Consider the following 22,454-nt stretch of genomic DNA (forward strand, 5'->3'; position numbering starts at 1 on the left):
AATTTCAGGCGGTCATCCTCCATCCAGGAGGGCGAGCTGCAAGTGACTGTCGTCCAGCACGCAGCTCTGGGACCGGCCTTTGCTCTGAAACTCCAGCCAGAGCAGGTGACACTCAGGGCGCCCCCGGACACGTGCTCGGGACAGGGGCGCCCCAAACCTGAACAACATCCCGAGGATGATATGAGCACCACCAGCCTCCCTGATCTTGGGCGGACGCCCCAGGCCCCCGACCATCCTTGGGGCAACCCCCTCCCCCGCCGCCCCCGGAGTAAAGAGAGAAAAGGGGCTCAAAAGGGCCTTGGGACGTGCAGAAGTGATTTCTCGGAAAGGCGAGCGCTTCAGAGAAGGTGGACCCGGCGGGCTGCGCTGATTGGGCGACGCCCGCGCCCCAATTAGCTCGCACGACCGTCGCTCCGCGCCCGGGACCCGCCTCCGCTCCCCCGTCCCCGCCCCAGTCTATAAAAGCAGGCGCGCGGGGGGACTCCACGAGCCCGCGGCCGGTCGCGGAGGCGCTGGCAGCGTGGGAACCAGCGGCAGGTAGGACACGGTGGGGTGGGCGCGCTGGCCGGGGCTGTGGTTCTCCCACCTCCGCCCAAACGGGAGTGTACAGCACGTTAGCAGGTGCATGCTCCCGAAGACTGGCTGCTTTCCTAAAAAAAAAAAAAAAAAAAAAAAAACAGCCAAATGAACAACCAACCTCTCCCTTTAAAATCTGCTTGATGGGCAACTTCATATTGAAGAGAAATAGATAGCTCTGTTAATCACCGGGCGGCAGCCCAGCTACCAGGCGTGAACTATCCAAACCCCAGGGGTGGGCTCTCTCAGGGACCGACTGGCTTTGATTCTGATTAGATTTAGTCTGATTGCCCAGTGGCGCTGGACTTCTGATTGCCCGATAGCCCAGCTGGCCCCGGAAGGAAAGTTATCTTCCGTGTGGGTCACACACAGCTCCCAGGACCAGATTTGCTCTGAGCTTGGCACCAGGCTGGTAGGGGCAGACTTTCCCTGGTAAGAATTACTTACCCCGAGCTGGGAAGAGGTTCAAGGGGTAGAAGCTAATAGAAACCAGCCACAAGTGTTCTAGAATCTTAAAATGGTAGATCACTTTTTTGCTTATTTTTGTTTTGTTTCCGAGACAGAGTATCACTTTGTGGCCTAGGGTCATTCGAATGAGTGCCTGGTTATCCGCCTACCTCATCTTCTGAGTGTTAGGATTTCAGGCATAGCTCTGGGGTGCCCTGGTGCTCAACGCGCCCCCCCTTTTTCTTTTAAAGCCAAAGATAAGAGCGGTTACATGACAGTTCTAGGTTTGTCCCTTTAAATTATGGCAGGCTCCTTCATGAAGAACAGGGACCGAATCAGTGGCTTGAGGAAGCTTTGGGGCCTGAGAGCAAGCAAGTCTGTGATGGGTTTTCACTCGGTGGTGGTCAGACTGCTACCCAGGGACGGATGAATGAGATGGTGTGAACCCTAACGCACGTGGCTAGTGCAGATGCTGACATCTGCGCTAGGCGAGCCTCTGCCCTCCCCACCTTGTGAGAAGCCTGACTTAAGATGAGATGCTCTGGTTGTAAGTTAGCTGTAGACAGGACTGGGTCCACAGGGAATGAATGCTACCTCAAAATCAAGAAGGGGAAGCTATAACCATGCGAGTGTGTTTATAAACCATTAATTGTCCACAGTTGTAAGAGAGTCAGGCTCTGCCTGCCTAGCACCTCAGGGGTGCCTGCAAAGGCAACAGAGGGGGTTGTCCCGGTGCTGAGGGCCAGAGCCCGCCGAGGCTTTCAGCCTGCAGAATGAATGAGAGCAACACTTCGGGGGTGCTGTCATTGGAATGGTGCTGACAGTTTGTGCTGTGCCCCGGCGGTGGCTGTCCCTCCCAGTCTCTCCCCCTCCGAGCGTAGAAGAGGCTGGGTGAGAGGATTTTAACCTCCTAGCTTTCATTTCAATGGTCCCTTTTCTCTGTCACCCACCAAGACAACTATCCTTCACAGTTCTGGGGTGTTGGGCACCCAAGGATCCCTGACAAGAAAGTGCCGTTCCTGTCCTGGAAAGACCTCCAGCCATGGCTGTGAAGTCTCTTTAGATTTCAGGAGGCTCGGGGACCATGGAGTGTGTGTGCTTCACAAATCCATCTCCAGGGGATGAGTTGAGGCTTTCAATGGACATATCCTCAGATAGTTATCCTTAGAGGTCACACAAGACCCCATCAAGCCAGGAGAGCTCCTCTCTCCTCTCCAGAACAAGCTGTAGGAGCCAGCACCCTACTTGGTTTTTTGGTGTGTGGGGGTACCTGGTATCATTTTATTTCTCTCCCTAGGTATTCCTTTCTGACTTGTTATTTATGAATACAGTGGTCTTAGAATTCTGGGTTTCTTGAGATAGCCTTCCTTTCCTGCTTTTCTTATGAGGGTCCTTAGACTTAGGAGCTCATGGCTTCCCAAGGTGACAGAGCCCTTGCTGAGGTCAGGGGCTCCCTACCATCTTGCTGTTTTGCTTGAGAGGTGCCTCAGGTGGCAGAGCACCTGCCTTACAGGCACAAGCTCTGGGTCCAGTCCTCAGCAAGGGGGAAATGGAGGCAGAAAGATCAGGAGTTCAAGGCCATCTTCATCAACCTAGGGAGTTGGAGATCAGCCTGGGATATGAGCCCCTGTCTCAAAAATAAAACTCAAAACAGACTGGGGTCTGACTCCGCTTCAGCCCTCACCTGCTTCCAAGCCCACTGGTGGCAGCTGGGGAAAAGCTAAAGCCAGCCCTGGAGAAACTTCACCTCCCTCCTCTCAGGCTGCTGTTGGCTTTCCTGCCCCCCAATGCCACCTGCAGCAACCTGGAGTTTCTGAACCTCACACCTCTTTCCAGCAATCCTGACTGCTTTGTGAGACATACTGGCTCTGGATGTGACTCTATTCTCGGGGACATCGTGCCTTCTCACCGATGATTGCTTCTTTCTTTCCCTGCCCGGAGAGGTCATTTTAGTTGGAAGGCTAGAAGTGCTATGTTCTGGTTTTCAGGGTGGGCGTCTGTCCAACTGCTTTGGGGATTTCCAGGCTGTTCTAGTAAATGCTGGCTGCAAGTCTCTGTGCGCAAATGCTCTCTCTCCCCAGGCTATAGGGAAAGCTACCCGACAGTGCCGGCCAGAGAGTCCAAGTATCCCATTAGGTGTCTGGGGATGGCGAGACTGGATGTGGAGCCCCTGAGCTGGCTTTGCACTGTCCTTTCGTTTTCACTGAGAGTTGATCCTAAGTTCCTGGGAAGCTCTCTGTTGCTGGCAGAGTCCTCTGGCACGCAGGCTCTGAGGCAAGTATTTTACACACAGCTCCCAGACCGAAACCTTAAGGCTCTAAGGTTAAATGGCTTCAAGGTCACCCAGCTGGAACAGGACTCCAACTTCAACTCCATCTTAGTGGGAACAGAACCCTATACTGTCTGATATTCCTGTTACTACCCTAGCTAGCAAAGGACAACCTGCAAGTAGCCTTGAGAGTGTCCTCTCTCTCAGGTGGTGCTGGGGTCAAAGGGTGTGAGGAACACCAGTCCCCTGGGCATCAGTAGTCAGGCTGGTTCTAAGAGTGGCCAGCAGCTCATAGAAAGCACAGCATCATAGGAGAGGGACTTCTTCCTAGCAGGCGCTCTCAGGGTCTGGGACAAGGGATCAGGAAAGAGCTGGACCCAGAGTCAGAGCCATGGGTGGGGCACATCTGTGAACAGCCTTTCGGTTTTCATTTGGGTTTTAGGTCACCAGGCACTACTGATTTCTCATGGCACTGGCCCAGATGGGTCCCACACCGGCACCTTTGTGTGGACCTCTGATCTCCCTGTCAGTTCCTGGACTGCCCTGACTCACGGGACGCATTTGTTTGTTATACTGAAAGATTTGTTTTCTTTCCAAGAATGTGTGACCGGAACGGCGGGCGCCGGCTGCGGCAGTGGCTCATAGAACAGATCGACAGCAGTATGTACCCGGGGCTGATCTGGGAAAATGATGAGAAGACCATGTTCCGTATCCCCTGGAAGCACGCCGGCAAGCAGGATTACAATCAGGAAGTGGATGCTTCCATCTTCAAGGTAAAAGCCCCCTGCGTCCCCACGCGGTGGTTTCTGGTTTCCCTCTGGCTCTGGAGGTTACTTAGGAATGTCCTTATGACTAAACAGCTCAGTATTTCAAGAGAAACAAGGAGGACTGCCTGGTTCTGGCTCGTTCCCTCATGAGGTCCAGAGCGACTTTCCTGCCCGCCCCGCACTCCTTGCCTTGGTGCGCTGCCACAGTGTACTAAGGAAGGCTTCAGTCTTTGCTCTTTCAAAGTGTGATTCCTTTGCATGCTAGGACTAGCTATGAGGGTGACAGGCTTCTGCAATTGCTTCTGGGTCAGGTTTGAGGGGCATCCTGAGCTTGCGTGTACTGTTTGCTCTCTGAGAGGACTGAGTGCTATCCATCACCGAGGACAAGCCACACAGCTGGGCTGAGAGCCAACATCCTCGGCATACTCCAGTCTCACCCTGGTGGTGCTCCTGATTACATATTGTAGTGTCACGGAGAGAAGCAGCTTCTCCAGGGTCTCTTCGCTCCTGTGTGGTAGAGCTAGCTAGCAATTGGGACCGGGTGGTCCACAGTCTTAACCCTTTATAGTATGGAGAACTAGGGTGATTTCTCCTTAAGGACCAGCCCAGCCCAGTTCTGCAGGCAGGCTGGGTCAGATGTCCCTTGCGGGTTGTCATAGTCACCTAGGAGTGTTTCTAAGGCCCTAGGCATTTATATTCCTCTCTGGGAGTTTCAGAGCCCTAGGTCATGGTCAGCTCACACTTCTACTTTGTGAACAGCTGCAGCCCTGGTGGTTTGACCCAGAGCCCGGGTTGTAAACCACTGTATGTGTTGGGAGCTGGGGCTGGGGTGGGAGGTTATGAGTCCCACGAGGCCCATGAGGCCCGCTGAACTGCTGAGGGCCAGAATCTGGCTCAAGACTGTTTTCAAGTGGGGAGCAGGGCCTGCAGAGACTCTGACCGCCAAACTTGTCTTGGATGTTGAACTCCGGGGGCACAGTCTCCCCTTTCCAATGGGAACTCTGAACCAAGTATATGGTAACTAGCATTGACACTAAACTCAGAAGCACAGTGTGCTTTGCTGAAAGACCATCTCGAACCTTCCAGAGAAAGGGCAAGAGTTCTGGACCAGGGGCCTCAGTTTTTTCAGGCCTCTCTCCATCCAGTTCCCCGCTTCAGCAAACCAGGAGTCCTTAAATAAAGCCTCAGATTTATACATCTTATGCAACGTTCCTCACGGCCGACAAGCCGTTTCAACAGCACCGAGGAGAGTGCGCAAGATTCCCGATGTTTCCGTTGGTTACGCAGTCGCTCTGTGTGGCAATCTGAAATGAGGCATCAATCTCGGCAGGAATGGCGGGAGATCAACGGATGCCCACTTGATCCGGAGGCGGGGGAGCGGCGGGAGACACGGGGTGGAGAGGGTCTTCTCTGAGAAGTCCTGTGTGGGGTGGGTACCTCTGCATCACCAGCCAGACACAACTTGGCTGTTGGAGGAACCATAGGATAAGCCCTTGGGCAGATCTTAGGGGCTGTCGGCGTAAGTAAGAAACCCACTTTTCTCAGCCAGTTAAAATATTTAAGAAATGTAGGTGTTAAGGAAAGGTATATGCTTGCTTTTCTACCAGGGAAAGGGATTACACCAGAGAGCCCTGTGCTGTCTATGGGTAGCGTCTTGGGGCCTGTTTCCTGTGTAGACCACAGAGGGAGAATGAAAAAGATATTGAGCTTATCTCAGTCAGGCAAGGGCTGAGATTCCTTGGGCCTGGCTCACGGTAGGCCTAACTATCGCTCTACGTGCAGGGGGCCTTGAAGGATAGAATAGGGGTTCATTTTTATTTTACTTTATTTTGAGTTCAGAACTTACATCAGGCTGGCCTCAAACTTGCTATGTAGCTGAGGGTGACCTTGATCTCCTGTCTCTGCCTCCCCAGTGTTTGGATTACAGATGTGAGCCACCATACCTGGTTTATACGGTGCTGAGGATTGAACCCAAGGCTCTTGGATGGGGGTCAAGTAATCAGCCAAGCTACACTCCCAGTGTTAATGCTCCCAAGATCAGCAGAGAAGAACTTCAAGCAGTGGGTGCCTCTGTGGGTCCCAGGACCACCTATGCTATAGCTTTAGCCCTGAGGGACCATGAAGCTAAAATAGCCCTTTAGAGATGGTTTCTGGCCAGATGTGGCAAGGCTCAGGGTAGGTCCATGCTGGTACCCAGTGCTGTCTCAGGATGCTTCCTGACCGTGGAATCTGATTTGATACCCGAGGCTTCTAGGCTTTCCTCCCAGAGGAAGCATGAGCCCAGAGTAAAGGGATAAACTTGGTGGTGCTGCTGAGACCCCACAGTACTGTCATGTGCCCACTGACTGGGACACTGCTGTGATATCTGGGCTTCCTCAGGTGCCATTGGACAGTGGGTTTGCCCAATGATATTTTTTTTGGGGGGGTTGTTCTTCACTTGTGTGGCAGATGTTCTGGGTTGTTATATCCAGGGAGAGGTACTGTCGGGGAATGCCTTGCTGCCTAGGATGATCTTCAGTGTGTCAACGGCAAAGAGGCAGAAACTTCCAGTAAGCCCAGCCCTGAAGTCACTCTTACAATCCGCCAGCTGTTCCTGTCTGCTTTTGAATTCACAACAGCCCACAAGTCACTGTGTGGCCAGCAATGCCATTTACAATGAAGACCAGAATTGGAAACTGTCTACTTAAAAAAAAATATTTTTAAAAGTGGGTTTGCAACTATGTCAGAGAGGAAGTGACCACTCAGGCTCCGGGGGCAGGAATGTTCTTCCAGCTTCTTGCTGAGCAGAGATAAAGAATTTGGCATCAACAGTGCAGAGAGCAGTGGCCTTGAGCATAAGTGTCCCCTGTAGGTGTACATGTGCACATATGTGTGCATTTGGAGGCCAGAGGTCCCTGCTGGGTGTCTTTGTCTATCACTTTCCATCTGTGTTCTTTAGAGGAAAGATCTCACTGAACCTGGATCTCAGGGTTTAGGCTTGGTTGGCTGTCAACAAACCCCTGGGAGCCTGTTATCGAGTCCCCCCCAGTGCTAGGGTCACAGGTACACATATCCATTTTTTCTGTGGGTGCTGGGGATTTGAACCCGTGCCTTCATGTTTACACGGCAAACATGGTATTAAGTAGTCCCCTGCTTTGAATTTCTGGTCTTTGCTTAGATCATAAGCTTAGGACAGGTCAGAAAAATGAAATTTAAAAAAAAAAAGATGCAGGATTCTCTTAACAGGCATCTCTCTTAACAAGGAGAACAGTTCACTGCATTTTAAATGACTAGAATCATGCAAAAATGCAAAAACAAGTTTTCTATTAAAATGAGAGACCAGTGAATACATATATGTTCCTTTCCATGCTCGGGGCATTATTTGAAAAAGCAGAAAGTCTTCCATGGTGCTGGTGAAGCCATCTACACTTTCTTCTTTGAGCTTCATGACCTGAAGTTCCCAGACCCTTCAAGCCAGATGACTTTGCCAAAGACGCATCCTAGGGTGTGGGGAGCCTGCGTTCAAATTCCAGCTTTGCTGAGTGTTTTGGGGGACCCTTGCTTGGGTCTTGTCTGTTCAGATACAGTGGTCTTCCTGAAGTCCAATTGGGTGCTGATCTTGGACAAGAGGTGATGGCCAGGAAAGTCTCTGGGGAGGGGGACGGACTGTGTGCAGCCGGCCATGGAGTTGAACTCTGTGGTTTGTGTTCTTCTGTGTTTACTGAGTTTCTTTCTCTTTCTTCAGGCCTGGGCAGTTTTTAAAGGGAAGTTTAAAGAAGGAGACAAAGCTGAACCAGCCACGTGGAAGACGAGGTTACGCTGTGCTTTGAACAAGAGCCCAGATTTTGAAGAAGTGACTGACCGGTCCCAGCTGGACATTTCCGAGCCATATAAAGTTTACCGAATTGTCCCCGAGGAAGAACAAAAATGTAACTATCTGTTGGGGCCAAGAAGCCTTCTAGGGCCCTCCCTTACCTCCCGCTCTGCTCCTAAAGCCCTCTGTCTCCACAGGGCCAGAGCAGGCATGCCACCCACAGGGTTTGGGTGCCTGTTTTTGGCTAACCAAAGTTGTTCACTCTTGTGTAAGCAGACACAGAGAGCTGACCTCACACGCCATGTGCTGTCAAGTGGCAGCTTCCTGCAGAGGGAGTGGCTGAGTGGAGGCAGGGAAGGGTGGTGGACTCTGGGTCACGTCTCAGAGCCGGAAGCTGGCAGAGTCCCTGGAGCTCAGTATAAGCCCCCTGAGTGGGTTTGAGGCTCTGCTGAAGTCTCTGATGCAGGATTCCATTCTGCAGTTTTCCAGCAGTTTGCAGAGGAGGAGTGGGTAAGGCAGGGATGGGCAGTAAGGTTCTCCAGTTAGACGGGGCCAGCAGTGGGGACTTCACCGATGGCCTCGGTGTGTCCCTGCGGTCAGGGATAACATCATTCCTGAGGTTTCTTCCTGCAGTCAAGTCCTGAAAGCATCTGTAAAGGAATGGACACACATTGGCCTTCCTCAGGAGAACCTCATGGCTCCCAGGGCCTGCTCCAATCCGTACTGGCCCTGGAAGGTCAAACAGCCCCACTTTCCTGCTTGTTTGTCTTCCCAGTGATTTGAACAATAGGGAAGTTTCTTTCAGAGCCCTGGTCCCCCAGGATCAGCCAGGCTTGACACGGTAGATGACCCTGACTTGTTTATAGTGTGGGTGGGGCCCCATCACCTGCAGTGTTGGGGTTGAAGGAGAGGCAGAGGAACACAGCATTTGCATGGTATTTGTCCTGGTATTCTGTATTATGAACCTCAGGGGAGATTACACTGAGCTAGCTCCAGGGCATCTGCCAGCTTCCGGCTCTGATTTGCTGGCCTCTCTGGGTGGGTGGGTAGGTGGGACTCTTGGCCCAGCAATGGCTTCTGGGTGGCTCTCTCCATTTGGATGAAACAATGGGGAGATCACACAGGCTCCTGGGAGTGGAGAGCCTGGTAGGGTGGGGGTGGGGTGGAGATTGTTGTTCCTGCTATGTCTGATGGAGATTAACCTCCCAAGGCAAATGTCTGACCAGGGCAGAGATACAAAGTGGGTCAGAACCCATCTCGACCAGGATACCGGCAGATAAAAACACTGGCCCCCTGGGAGGCAGGCAGGTGGAAGCTGTGAACCTGCAGGTGTGTGACTTCCCCATGTGTCGAGTACACACACACACACACACACACACACACACACACACACACACACACGTATAAAAGGACAGAAAGATTTACTGCTACCTGGCACTCCCTAACTTCCAGGAAATCTCTAGGTAGTTTCAAACACCCAGACTAGCAAACTTACCATCAATATATAGGCTATAAATGCCTGGTGTAAAATGTACCCGTTGGGGTTCAGATAGAAGGAAGAAACCAAAGTCTGGCCCTTGTCCTTTAAAAGCCCATGTTTACAACCCCTCCACCACCCACCACTTCTCTCTTTTGACTTGGCGGATCAGATGACCGGGCCATGAGAAGGAACGGCTGAGCCTTTCCCAAACCTTCCTAGCAGCTGCTGGTCAAAACCAGCGAGGACGCTCACCACCTCCATTTCCTTAATTCAGCATTTTGAGAAAAGGTTGCAGTGCTCAGCTACCCTGGGTCATGGTGTCTGTCCCCTTTCCCGTAGGCAAGCTGGGCGTGGTGCCTGCAGGCTGCATGAGCGAAGTCCCGGAGATGGAGTGTGGCCGTTCAGAGATCGAGGAGCTGATCAAGGAGGTGCGTGGAAGGGGGTCTCAGGCATCTTCCAGGGAGGAACAGACACTGCCTCTAACCCTCAGAGGCATTGAGAGCCTCGGGCTCTCCAGGGAGTGACATTCCTACCTGAAGAATGAGGGACCGGCTAGCTACCTCCCCAGGCCACCCTCCCTTTACTGCATGTCCTGTCTCCTCCTGTGGACTGCTAGCAAAGCTTTATTAAGCTTCAAGCTTAGTTAAGTACATTGAACAGTAGCTTTGAAGATTGCCATAGAGTCTCAGCCTTGCTCCTTAGCTGGGCTTCCGGAGTAGAATATGGCCTTTTCTGCCGCTTCTTGTCATCCTATCAGCCCTCAGGGTACCAAGATGGCTTGCTTTTTAAATACACAAGCTTTATTCCTGAATGCGCTATAGGATTGGATGACTGAGGCCAGTAGGATCCACTAATTGTGGTGGGGACTAGCCCATGGCCCAGTGCTCACCTAGCGTGCACAGACAGTTCCCAGCAGCTTACCCAAAACACAGATCTTAGAATAATCCTCCGTCACATGCATGGCTGGCAGCCTGTAACTGAAGGTGCAGTGGGCTCTGTTTAAGTTAAACAGATGGCTTTTTGTGTGTCTGTTTTTAGCCTCTTTTATTATGTCTATACAAGGTGGGGTTTTCATAGCTGAACCGACCCTTTAAGCTCATGTAAGCAAGATGAGGTCTCTTTAGACAGCAGGTGGCCCAGACCCTGTCACCTCAGCTACTCAGGAGGCAGAGGCTTGACTGAGCTGCAGAATGAGTTCAGGGCAGAAAACTTCACAAGACCCTGCCTTGAAATCAAAAGGGGAAAAAGGCTGGTGTCGTAGCCCCGTGGTAGAGCCCTCGCCTCCCATGCACAAAGTCCCGGTTTCCATCAGCTCAGTGACATCATAAAAATAAAACCAAGACTGTTGTTGGCAACAGTGCATCAGCTGTGTGGCCTGCAACGTTCTGTGGAGCAGGGCAGCCGGCCAGTGTGGCCTGCCGCAAGCTGCCCAGATCTGTGGCACATGGCCGTTGTAATCTTCTGGGTGGTCTTGGTTCTGAGTTCCCCCAACCCCAGGTCCCCACCTTGTCTTGTTTTCTTATAAACTTTTACTGCCAATTCGCCTGAGCCAATAAATGGTTATGATGCCACACCAGGGTCACAAGCGGAGGAGGTTTCAGGATGTCTCCTAATCGGATGCATCCACTACTGAAGGCCCAAGACCTTTGTGGCTCTCCGAGTGAGAGTCTCAGAGCACAGTAGGCTTGGCTGGGTGTCACCCCAGAGGATAGCCCCAGAACTGGGCCGTGTCTCCCAGCCTCCAAAGGCCAATGAACTCTTCTGTAGCCAAGGCTAGTTAGAATGCCAGCCCAGTAGATTTGAGGTCTAGGGTCTGATGAAAAGGGGGAGCTCTGGTTCTGTCCCGTGGAATAAAGTTGTGGAGTTAGTTACGTGTCTGATATGGGGTTTTACAAACATGGGGTCAGGGGAGGGCCCAGTGCTGGTGACCCGGGACTCAACTGCTCTTTTCTGTCACCTGGTCCTACAGCCTTCTGTGGATGACTACATGGGTGTGACCAAAAGGAGCCCTTCCCCACCAGAGGCCTGCAGGAATCAGATCCTCCCTGACTGGTGGGTCCAGCAGTCCAGTGCAGGTGAGTGTGGGTATCTGGGACTGGCAACCGTTAGGCTCTTTAGGTATGGTAGGAGGTACTTGTCACTGTTAGGATCCATGTCCTGTGGAAGGCTCCTGGGTCACAGCCATGGACTGAGACAGCCAAGCTGCAGCCTCCCAGGCAGCCACTAAAGGTGTTGGTTGACAATAGGTAGTTATGCATGGCCACTCTCCTCCTGTACTCCCAGGAAGTTGAGAGGAGTCTGCCAACATCCCCAAGACTCCATCAGGGCACGCCCGGAGCCAGAGAGAGCCAGAGCTTCAGGAGAGGGAGGGGTGTTCAGTCAGGAGTAGGCAGTAGGTTGGAACCAATTTGGGCAGTTCCGTGTCTTGGAGGTGCCTCTTGTTTACCCATCCATAAAATGGGGCACCAGGACCTGCCTGGTGGGATCTGAGAGTTAAATAAAGGATTCACTCCTTTGTTAGTATCTGAGAGGTACACCCAAGCTGTAGATAGTTAGAAGGTCACTCACCTGGGCCCCTACCTCAGTGCGTGAGTAACTTGCATGGCTCATAGCTGTCTCTGTTTCCTCTTTTGCTTCTTTCCTGCTAAGACAGGAACTGCTGGGAGGTCTCAGCTGGCCTTGCAGGACTATGTGGTTTCTAGGCTGTGGGTGCTAGTGTCCCACAAGGGGTCTTGCGCTGCAGAAGTGCCTTTGGCAAAACTGCCTGGGACCCCCAGCTCCCTTGTGAGACAAGCCTTGATCATTGTGTATGGTCAAGTGACATTCAGGCCAGTTCTTTGGGGTAGAGGGAAGCTCAGAACAAGGACAGGAACCCATAGCACCGAGGGAGTCCTCTCTACCATGGCAGGTTTCTGTGTGTCACACAGAGTGAGATCTGCCCACCAGCATTGACACTGGCATCAGCAGCCTCCGATGTGTACACCGGGGACACTTGGGTCCTCCCTGTTCACAGCACCAGCCCAACTGGGCATATCCTTTCCTTTCTCTGCTTACAGGCCTGCCACTGGTGACCGGGTATGCCACCTATGACACTCATCATTCAGGTACCAGGGTATTCTGGGTGGGCATGGCACAGGCTCTGTTTGAAAATAGCCCCATGGCGTGGGTGGGGTCACGAGGTCCTATTGGATAAGTGTGGCCTAGGGGGTAGGCTCTTAAGACTGGTCCTTCTTCCTTGATCTGTGTGATTTGGGAGCAGGCGAGTGGCCCCGACATCTCCCCGAGGTGGTCATAGTCAGCCAAGAGTATCTTCAGAGGCAGCCATGCACCAGGGAGTGTAGGCTGCTTGTCTGCCTTGGCCTTGTGTGGAGGGATCTGACCTCCTGGAGCATCAAGCTCACCGTGTGTGAAATTCTGTGAGAATCTGTGTGCTGTGCTGTCACTAGCACGGTTTAGTAGGGACACGGCTGGTCAGTGTGTCCCGTGCAGGGTCTGTCACTTGCTCTCACTTCTAACTGTGTAGCGGAGTCCTAGAGACGGTTGTACTGATAGATGTTGGTAGTGCTGATGCTGATGCAGGTGATACTGACGAGGGTGCGGATGGTGCTGATGCTGGTGGGGATGCTGGCGTGGATTCTGGCAGTGATGTTGTGGTCGCAGCAGTGCTAACTGTAGAAGTTGCATCTGGTTCTTCTTCCCAGCCCCATGCTCTCAGGCTCAAAACATATTTACAAATACCTTGACCGTATAGCTAGGCTCTTCTCTGACCGGAACTTAAGATCACCCATTTATTCTAATCTACATTCTGCCACGTGGCTGGTTACCTCTGCTCAGCCACCACGTGTCTGTCTCATCACGTCTTCCCGGGAGAATCTCCCGAGTCTTGCTCTATCCCAGAATTCTTTCTCCCTCCCAGATGTCCCTCTTCCTACTTCCTGCCTAAGCCGTAGGCCATCAGATTGATTATCGACAGGAACAACATCCGTACAGACATAAGAATTTCTCTCTACAGCTGCCGTAATGAACGAAACGATTCTTCCCCCTGGAGCACTGTAGATGAAGAACGAGCCTACATCTGAACTACCTCCCCCACCCCGTGTCTTCTGGCTGTCTCCTCTGTGGTCTGCGATAGTTTGTCTGTCTGCTGTGTGTGTCTGACGTCTGTCTGTCCCTAACAAAGTGCTTTTCTCCGTATTCACAGAGCAGTACAGTCAACACAGTGTGAGGAAGGATTAAGGGATTATTATTATTTATAGAGATCTTGAACAGCGTTTTTTAAGGGAAGAAGTTACTTTGCTGACCCCAGCTGACCGAGGGTAGCACTTGGAGATGGCCGCAGACGTGTTATTGATTTGTATCCTCATATGGCTTCCGACTCTTATGGGATGTTTGTTTTGTTTAAGGTTGCTTTTAACCTATCAGCTGTTTTCAGCAAATGATTACCATAGTGTGTACACATGTGTGCGTGTAAACACACACACACACACACGCACAACATGGACACACACACACATGCACACACACACACGCACACACACGCACGCAGGCACACACACGCACGCAGGCACGCACGACTCTGGTCCTAGGCATGGAAGAGTACATAATTTGAGATTTAAGCTATGCATTAACTTGCTTCATAAAAGCTGAATTCACGGGAAAGCCGAGGCAGAGTAAGGTTGGTTACATGGATCTGCTAAAGGCAGGGTAAACCGGAAGAGATCAGTATGGACACAGATCAGGGACATGATTGTAAATGATCTCAAGGCAAATTATTAACCTGGCTGTAGAGTCTGGCAAAAGTTCAATTACTGAAGGCAAGAGGTGTTTCCAGAATAAAAGCTATTCCCACAGGTGACGTTTCTGATGGTAAGATGGTGATGATGATGGTGATGATGATGGTGATGGTGGTGATGGTGGTTGTGATGATGTTGGTGACTCTGATGTCAATGGTGTTCATGGTACTGAAGGTGATACCGCTGGTATCCGTGGTAACGGTGCTGATAGTGATGGCTGGTGTCTGCAGTGTGATTTTTGGGAGCCAACATCAAGGCTGAGACTCTTGTGGGCTCTTTTCTCCTCCCCATGCCTTCAACCTCCTCTAGGTTATGGAGACAGGTCGTTTCCCATTTCACAGGCCCCGGGTGGTGTGGCTGATAGGTCCCAGAGTGGAGATCTGCCATCTTCACTGTTGCTCGCCGTGAGACAGGTGGCCCCTCTGTGCGGTCCTACGAGCCACCATGCTGTCTGGGTTTCAGGGCGGACTCAGTGGGGCTCAGGGAGAAGCTGTGGAGATAGAGGCAGGTGCTCACCAAGAAAAAAACACGAATAAACGTGGCTCCCTCTCTCTCGTGCCAGCCTGTCCGTGTGTGGAGTCCTTTAAGACCTGGCTGCAGATAGCAGGTTTAGCTTGTACAAGCTTCCTCAGGCGTTTGCCTCCTAGCCTGTTCTTAAAGCTCCCTTAACCTCACAGGAGGCCCGGGGTCACAGGCTGAGCCTTTGACCTTGTCAACCCCGGGCTATGGCCCTGAGAGTCTGCTGACTGATGCATTCTGGGGCCACACTGGCTGGGCCCAGACCTGGGGCCATCTGAGTGAGAGGTAAAGTCAGGCTGTGAGAAGGAAGTGTCCTTGAGCCTTGCACAGCTGTCTCAGCACGACTGAGGAGAGCGAGGTGTCCTCAGCCACCGCCGGGAGCAGGCGCACCCTGAGCTCTTCCCCAGAACCCAGGTCGCACGCCCTGTCTCTGTAGATAAGCTGCAACCGGGCTTCCTGACTGCAGACATGACACGGGGTGAGATGGGTGAGGCAGGGGGACCACAGGGAGTAAGGGAGACCATAGCACTGTGCAGAACCTTGGCCTTGAGGGCTATCCCATGGTAGCTGCCTCTCTGTTGTAACCAATGTTATGGGCCTTTAGACCAGGCTAGGATAGACTTCCTATTTATCAGAAAAACCCAGAGGTCTGGCTTTGCTTTTTTTTTTCTTTTTTTTTGGAACAGTCTTGAGAGATGTATAGCCCAAGATGGTCATGAAATCACAATCCTCCTGCCTCAGCCTCAAGGCTCGGGCATGAGGCAACCCTCTCTGTTATTTGCCATCCACCCCAAGTCTCTCAGTGCTGGTCTGCTGTGTCTCCCGAGGCTGCCAGTTTGTCCCCAGCCTGTGCCCATCCTTGGAATGGGTCAAACAGGAAGGCTTTTTTGGCGTGTCAGCACTTCAGGGTGAGGCGGAGCCAGCCTGCTGTGGGGAGCAAGGCCAGCCCCCCCCATCCGACAGCCAGACTGGCAGGGTCTGCATCTTCATCTCTTCCGCCTGCAAAATGGCTGCAGTGACCAGCGATGCACCGCCGGGGGTCAAATGTGTGAGTGCGCCTAATCCCTGCAGGGCAGGGCTTGCAGCGTAGTCTCAGGGGTCTCATCTGTGGACCACATTTTGTCCCTTTTCCCTGGCTCCTGTGTTCTCTCGAAAGACCTCCACAAAATTGGCGCTCTTGCCATCTCTGCCTTGCTGGTGAAAACCAGGCTCAGAAAGGTGGAGCCGCTCGCTCGCCTCAAGTCACAGAGCTGGGAGGAAAGCGGTGCTAGAATTCAGTACGGAAGGAGATGCAGGTGCTGATGATGGTGCAAATGTGGATGAGGATGATGCTGATAGCGGTGCAGATCCTGATTTCCTGATTTTAACGGTGGGCCTGCGATTCGGATGTGGGGTGAGCTGCTGGTGTCCCCCCACACAGGCCCGCCTAGGCAGCGGTGACTGCACAGCTTTAAGACCCCATGGGTCTGGGGAGCTATCAACTTGTTTGGCTCCAGAAAGAAGCCTGGACTGGCCTGAGGTGCCAGGGGAAGTCTAGAAGGCATGAGGTTGCTGACGGTGGAGAAGTCAGTTTACAATAGTTACAGAGCTCCTCCAGGGCCCGCCTGGCCCGCCCCGTTAGTTAGCTCTGGGTTGTTCTCCTGGTGTCCCGAAGCCCCGCCTCCACGCTGGCTGTCAGTCAGCGAAGGCCCGCCTCCACGCTTGCTGTCAGTCAGGACATGCTGGGCCCTCTGCGTTGTGTTTTTCTTGTCTTCTCTCTTGGTAACCTTATCTGGAATCCTGTCGTCCTTGCCTGCAAGAGGACATCGGTGCCGCCTGTTAGACAGGAAGCCAGAGGCCACGAAGCCAAGGAAAGTCAATGAGAGCCAAATACAGAGTTGGCGAATTTCCAGCCTCACGGCTCATGTTCAAAGCCTCCCTCCAAAAAAAAGATCGTTTGGGATTATTATGGTCTGTTGGTGCCAAACTGAAGCTTTTGTCTCTTTTTAAACATTTCTTTATTGATTGATGAGTTTACGTTGTGGTGCTCAGGATGGAACCCAGGACTTTGTGTGTGCAACACAAGCACTTCCCCTCCAACCTGCACCCCAGCTCTTGAGGTGACAGAAGGAAGGGGTGGCAGTAGCCTATGGTCACAGCTCCCTCCTGTGCCACTCATAGGTGGAGAGAGCGCTTCTAGGTCTTTCTGGAGGACAGGCTGAGTGTAGAATTGTACAGGGGCTTTCAATCTGAGTCCAGGGTCACAGTGTTTGTGACGATGTCGATACCTTCACAGATGGGTGTTTCTTCCCATCTCGAATGGGGGCCACCAAGTCCAGGGTGACTAGGGGACCAGAGCCACGGGGCACCTCATGAAAAATTACAATAACAATGCTTATATGTCTTAAACTTGGTGCAGTTTCCAGGCCTTCCTAGATCTTTAGATCTCTCTCTCTCTCTCTCTCTCTCTCTCTCTCTCTCTCTCTCTGTACATGTGTGCATGAATGCATGTTCACACCTGTGCCCATGTGTGTGCAGATGCATGTGTATATGAATACACGTTCATATGTGTGTAGGTTCGTGTGTGTATGAATGCACGTTCACACGTATGTATGTGTGGAGGCCAGAGGCAAGTCTTAGGTAGTAGCATTTCTTGGGCGCTGTCTGTCTGAGTTTTTGAGACAGGGTCTCCTGCTGGCTTGGGTCTGTCTGTCCAAGTAGGTGAGACTGGCCAGGCAGCCAGCCTCAGGGGTTGATCTTTCTCTGCCTCTCAGAGGCTGGGATTACAAACAAACACCACTTGGAAGAAAGAACAGACTCTGAGCCTTTGGGGGGGAGACACTGGGGCTCCCCATCTTCTAAGCTTGACTGGTCTGTGCTCTTGGTCCCTCACAGCCTTCTCCCAGATGGTGATCAGCTTCTACTACGGAGGCAAGCTGGTGGGCCAGACCACCACCACCTGCCTTGAGGGCTGCCGTCTGTCCCTGAGCCAGCCGGGGCTGCCTAAGCTGTATGGGCCCGATGGCCTGGAGCCTGTGTGCTTCCCTACTGCCGACACCATCCCCAGTGAGCGGCAGAGGCAGGTGACCCGGAAGCTGTTTGGGCACCTGGAGCGTGGCGTGCTCCTACACAGCAACTGCAAGGGTGTGTTCGTGAAGCGGCTGTGTCAGGGCCGCGTGTTCTGCAGCGGCAACGCAGTGGTGTGCAAGGGCAGGCCCAACAAGCTGGAGCGGGATGAGGTGGTGCAGGTCTTTGACACCAACCAGTTCTTCCGAGGTCAGTACTGAGACACCTTGCCGCCATCCCTGCCTTAGAGGCCACGCCCACCTCCTTCCTTGTGCCTCTGCATCACCGACTAAGTTTATTCTTTCATGGCTTTGGCCTTGCCATCCACTCCTTAGAGGCCACGCCCACTTCCTTTTGCCTGTTGCCTGCATCATGGACTAAGTTTACTCTTGCATGGCTTTGGCATTGGTATAGCTGGGGAGACCCTTTGAAGCCTAGCCTGCCTGTGCTGCCCGAGCAGCCTGGGGAGCCCTCGCCCCAGTTCCCCCTGGGTATAAGGACAGCAGAATTGGAACCTTTCCTTTTGGAGTTGATGAAGCTGGCAGTTGTTCCTAGCCTGGGAATGACTTAGAAATGCAGAGTCCAGGGCCTCAGCCAGCCCAGGCTCAGCTCCTTTACCTTGGTAGGGTCTCTGGAGGAGGTGGCATGATTCAGTGTGGGCAGTCCTTAGCCTATGGGCTGCCCGCAATAGAGGACAGCTCCAAGTGAGACCCAACACACCGTGGCAGACTTGTTTAAAGCATTATGAGGTTTTGTTGTTGGTGTTTCGTTTTTGCCATTATTTGTTTTTTAAAACTCAATCACACAGTTCTCACGAGTGAATTCTTTATGACATCGCGTTGCAAAGCCACACAAAATAAACCTGTTAGCCCCCAAAACCTGAGGCTGACGTGCTCTCCCATGCTGTATGAAGCACTTCGGAAGCCCCATGTCTCCTCAGTGTCTCCAACCTTTCCTTGGCTTTTCTGGCTCATTGGGGAAGGTGTTTAAACTCTGCCTGAGTTTCTTCCAAGGGTGAGGTAGGAGTCAGTGCCCACAGCTACCTGCCAAATGCCAGCCTCCTCTCTGTACCCTCTGCCCTCTGTCCCTTGCCTTCACCAGCCTGGTCCAGGGTTACTGCTGGGTCTGAGAACTCTAAGAGCAGTGGTTCTCAACCTGTGGGTCTCGACCCCTTTGACCCTTTCACAGGAGTCACCTGAGACCATCTGAAAGCACAGATGTTTGCCTTACAATTCCCAACAGATTGTAAGCAAATTGTAGCAAAATCACAGTTACGAAGTAGCAACGAAAATAATGTTCCAGGTTGGGATCACCACAAGAGCAACTGTATTCAAGTGTCGCAGTCTGAGGAAGGCAGAGAGGATAAGGGTCCCAGGAGGGTTGGAGTTGGGTATGTGTGTGCAAGCTCAGGTGTGGCAGTGTCAGGAGTACACTTGGTGGAAAGATCAGGCAGAGTCACCCTGAGTATGCCATGCAGCGGCTGACACCCTGCCCTGCTCAGCCCTCACAGGCTGGCCTGTGGCGCTGGGCAGCTAGGGAACCCACCGTCCTCCACAACTCCAGCACAAGGCTGTGGTGCTGCTCCAGGTCTCTGCTCTGGGGACCTTGGAGAAGCTGAAGGAGGTGCCAGAAGGCCTGCAGGCCTCAGACTCACACACCTCCTGGGCAGGTAGGGACTGTGGCTCACAGTGTAGTGGGTGGGGATTAGGAACTGTACCATTGCAAAGTATTCAAACCCAGCTAACAGGCAGGGTGGAGCGCACTCACAATCCCGGTACTTAAGGGACTGAGGCAGGAGGACCATGGAGAGTTCCAGGCTAGCCTGCACTGCACAGTGAGATCCTGTCTTCTCCCAAACAAATCCAGACGAACAAGAAGTTCCCTAAAATGTCTAGTAGTATTTGGGAGTGACAAATTCCACAGGTCCTTGGTTGGCTTTTAGCTAAGTTGCCACGTGTCCAAGGCCCCAGGGGCCTGGGCCTGATCACCCTTCCCTTGGCTTTTGGGGGATCTGTGACTTCTTTCCAAGCTCTGTACCCCAGTCCTGGGCCCCCACTACATACAGCTCAGAGGCTCACTGGTTTCTGTGTTTCCTCCAGAGCTGCAGCAGTTCTACGCCACCCAGAGCCGCCTACCCGATAGCAGGGTGGTTCTGTGCTTCGGGGAGGAGTTTCCGGACACGGCACCCTTGCGCTCCAAACTCATTCTGGTGCAGGTGAGAGCCAGCAGCGTCTGTCTGTGCCCAGAAATCCTCGCCCTCATTTATATGGGTCGAGCTTTATCCCAGGGTGAGAAGAGACAGTGAGGGCTTGGTGTTTCGCCTGTGTGACCAGTGCAGAGCTCAGGAATGGGACCACACAGGACTCTAGTCACCTCTAGGATGGCTTCCCATGTTGGGAGCCTCTTCATCTGTATTTCCTTCTTCCTCTCTCCTACTTTCCCACCCTCCCTTCTCCCATTCCTTCTTCTTCAGAAGATTTCCATTTGTCCAGTGACCTTAAGGTCGCAGTGACAGATTACAGTCCATTTGACTATGGTCTGAGACACAGTACTTGGGTAGATATTCTGAGCATCGACCAGCCAGGTTGGAGCAGTTCTGGGAGAACACTCTTAGCGATGTGCAGAAACACTGCCTACCTGTCCCCTTCTTGTCTCGGAGGGGATGAGAGGACCTGTGGTGGAGGATGGCCCCAATTCCTCCCCACCTTGCTTCTTACTTTGCACATGGCCCTTGCAGGTGGAGCAGCTATATGCCAGGCAGCTGGTAGAGGAAGCAAGCAAGAACTGCGGGGCTGGCTCCCTGATGCCAGCCCTGGAGGAGCCCCAGCCGGACCAGGCCTTCCGGATGTTTCCAGATATCTGTACCTCACACCAGAGACCCTTTTTCAGAGAAAATCAACAGATCACCGTCTAAGCCTCAGTCTGGACACCCCACCTCCCCTGAGCTCAAGCTTGACGATTCTGTGACCAAGAGAATTCTGAAAGGACATGGTCCCCTCTGACTGGGGTGGGCGGGTATCCTCCGAGGGGCCTCAGGAAGCCCACAGATGGACACACTCCTACTCAGGCAGGTGTCAGAAGCTTGCAAGGACTGTGGTCAGAACCTGTGATTAAAGCATATTTTTCCTGCGTTTCCCCCTTCACCGTTCATGGCTGGCCTTCTTTCTGCATGCTGAGGTCTTTGTCACGGTGAAGGTTCAAATCATCTGGTGGCAGCAGACCTGCCTTTGTCCTTCTGTGGCTGAGGGTAGAGATTTATGACTTTCTCTGCTTGACTGTAGACGAAGAGACTTTACCGTTCAGGCTTTTTGTTTTTGTTTTTTTTTTTTTTTTTTTTTTTTTTTGGCCAGAAGTCTGAAATAATAAGTTGACAATATATTTTTTTACCCAAACGGGTTTCACTTTTAAAGTGGTATTAGTTTTCCCACAGGCTCTACTGTAAATCATGTTAGACCTTTCCTGTAAAGTGGGGCAGATTATAAATATGGGTGTAGATACTGCTTGCGGGCTTCACAGGAATTTTGGTTGTGGTTCATTGATCCACATGACTCTGTGTCAGCTGACAGGGCTGCGTGGGGCATTGTAGAACCAGGCACTGCCGAGAGGACCCATTCATTCACTGGCATCTCAACCGTCCCTTGTCCCGTTCCATTCCCAGTCCTAAGACCCACTGAAAAGCAGTGTCTAAACTGTGCTCTGGGCTCAGAAGTGCTCACCCACATGTCAGGGAGAGGAGCACATCCTACACAGTGGGTGCAGAGTGGAACATCCACCCACAGCACCATTGGTGACCCCGCATCTGGCTGTCCAACCTAGTACGTGAATAATCTAAAGCAGGGACTGCAGTCCTGCCTAAGGGACAGGTTCTGTAGGAGAGAGCCGCCACCAAGGATTTAGTTTGGCCATCAGTACACAGCAGGTGCAGAGGCCAAGCAGATGTGGGGGCAGGGGCACCATCATCTGCTCTTGTCTGAGGACAGTAGGGGCGGTCTCTGTTTGTTCTATTTTGTAACCATCCTGGGTTAGAGGCTCAGCGCAGTTAGAGGAACCTATTCTGTTCACATTCCCTGGGGAAGGTCAGGGAAAGCCTTACCTGTAGACTGTTCCGGAAAAAAGCGTGCGGGTGCAGAAGATAGTCCCTGGCGGGTACAAGTGAGTGACAGGCCACACCTTACAACTTGAAAGGCTAAGGACCACAGTGACCTTTGTGGCTACTGTAAGAAGGCAATGGGGTGGGGCCTTCTCAACAGACAAGGTCGCCATCCTGTGTGACTCATGCAAACAGAATCTTGGGGCCTGCTTCTCCCCCTCAGCCAAAGCAGGAACATCTCTTCTGAAGCCAGGACAACCTGTTCATCACTGGCCCCTTGTCACATGTCACTCCCCAACCTGCCTCAAGGAATGCTAGTGCCCCAAATCTGTAATCCAAATATTTATTAAAATGAGTTGCTCTTTCATAAAAGTCATGTTTGTTTCTTGTTTTTTAAAAAATCACTTCTGAATATAGTTTTCACTTTTTTTTTTTTTAAAGAATTTTGATGTTAAAAAAAATGAGACCGGATCTGACTCTGTAGCCCAGGCTTTGAACTCGTTGCAATTTTCCTGCCTCAGCCTCTTAGGGGAGGAGAGGTGTGAGTCACTGTGGCTTTGAGGATTCTTAAAGGAAGAACTTTAAAGAAATAATGGATTGAGACTTTAAGAATTTAGGTTTTGGTTTTTGTTGTTTGTTTGTTTTTGTTTTTTTTTCTCTCTCTCTTTTTTTCTC

At 52.1% G+C, this 22,454-nt stretch overlaps 1 protein-coding gene across 2 annotated transcripts; it reads left to right on the forward strand.

The window, feature by feature from the left end:
* The first annotated feature begins 497 nt into the window (after positions 1–497).
* On the forward strand, positions 498–22,151 carry Irf8 (interferon regulatory factor 8). 2 transcript variants are annotated; one of them, XM_028752660.1, is made up of 10 exons: positions 500–537; positions 3,105–3,297; positions 3,891–4,065; positions 7,784–7,967; positions 9,672–9,760; positions 11,302–11,407; positions 12,389–12,436; positions 17,519–17,899; positions 19,789–19,904; positions 20,427–22,151. In XM_028752660.1, exons 2-10 carry the CDS (start codon positions 3,170–3,172, stop codon positions 20,601–20,603), a joined length of 1,404 nt encoding a protein of 467 aa, XP_028608493.1. In that variant the 5' UTR covers positions 500–537; positions 3,105–3,169; the 3' UTR covers positions 20,604–22,151. The 2 variants fall into 2 exon arrangements, with proteins under 2 accessions (XP_028608500.1, XP_028608493.1); XM_028752667.1 differs by lacking the exon at positions 3,105–3,297 and having other exon boundaries at positions 498–537.
* The last annotated feature ends 303 nt before the right edge of the window (positions 22,152–22,454 follow it).

The sequence above is a fragment of the Grammomys surdaster genome, unplaced genomic scaffold, assembly GCF_004785775.1.
Source record: "Grammomys surdaster isolate TR1022 unplaced genomic scaffold, NIH_TR_1.0 128, whole genome shotgun sequence".
NCBI lineage: Eukaryota > Metazoa > Chordata > Mammalia > Rodentia > Muridae > Grammomys > Grammomys surdaster.

What these genes read in the sequence shown, in the direction of transcription:
- Irf8 (XM_028752660.1), top strand. Translation starts at nt 3,170, where the DNA reads ATGGCGAGACTGGATGTGGAGCCCCTGAGCTGGCTTTGCACTGTCCTT. An exon ending in TCTGGCACGCAGGCTCTGAG is followed by an intron (nt 3,298 to 3,890) that starts GCAAGTATTTTA and finishes TTTCTTTCCAAG; the next exon opens with AATGTGTGACCGGAACGGCG. An exon ending in CCCCGAGGAAGAACAAAAAT is followed by an intron (nt 7,968 to 9,671) that starts GTAACTATCTGT and finishes CCTTTCCCGTAG; the next exon opens with GCAAGCTGGGCGTGGTGCCT.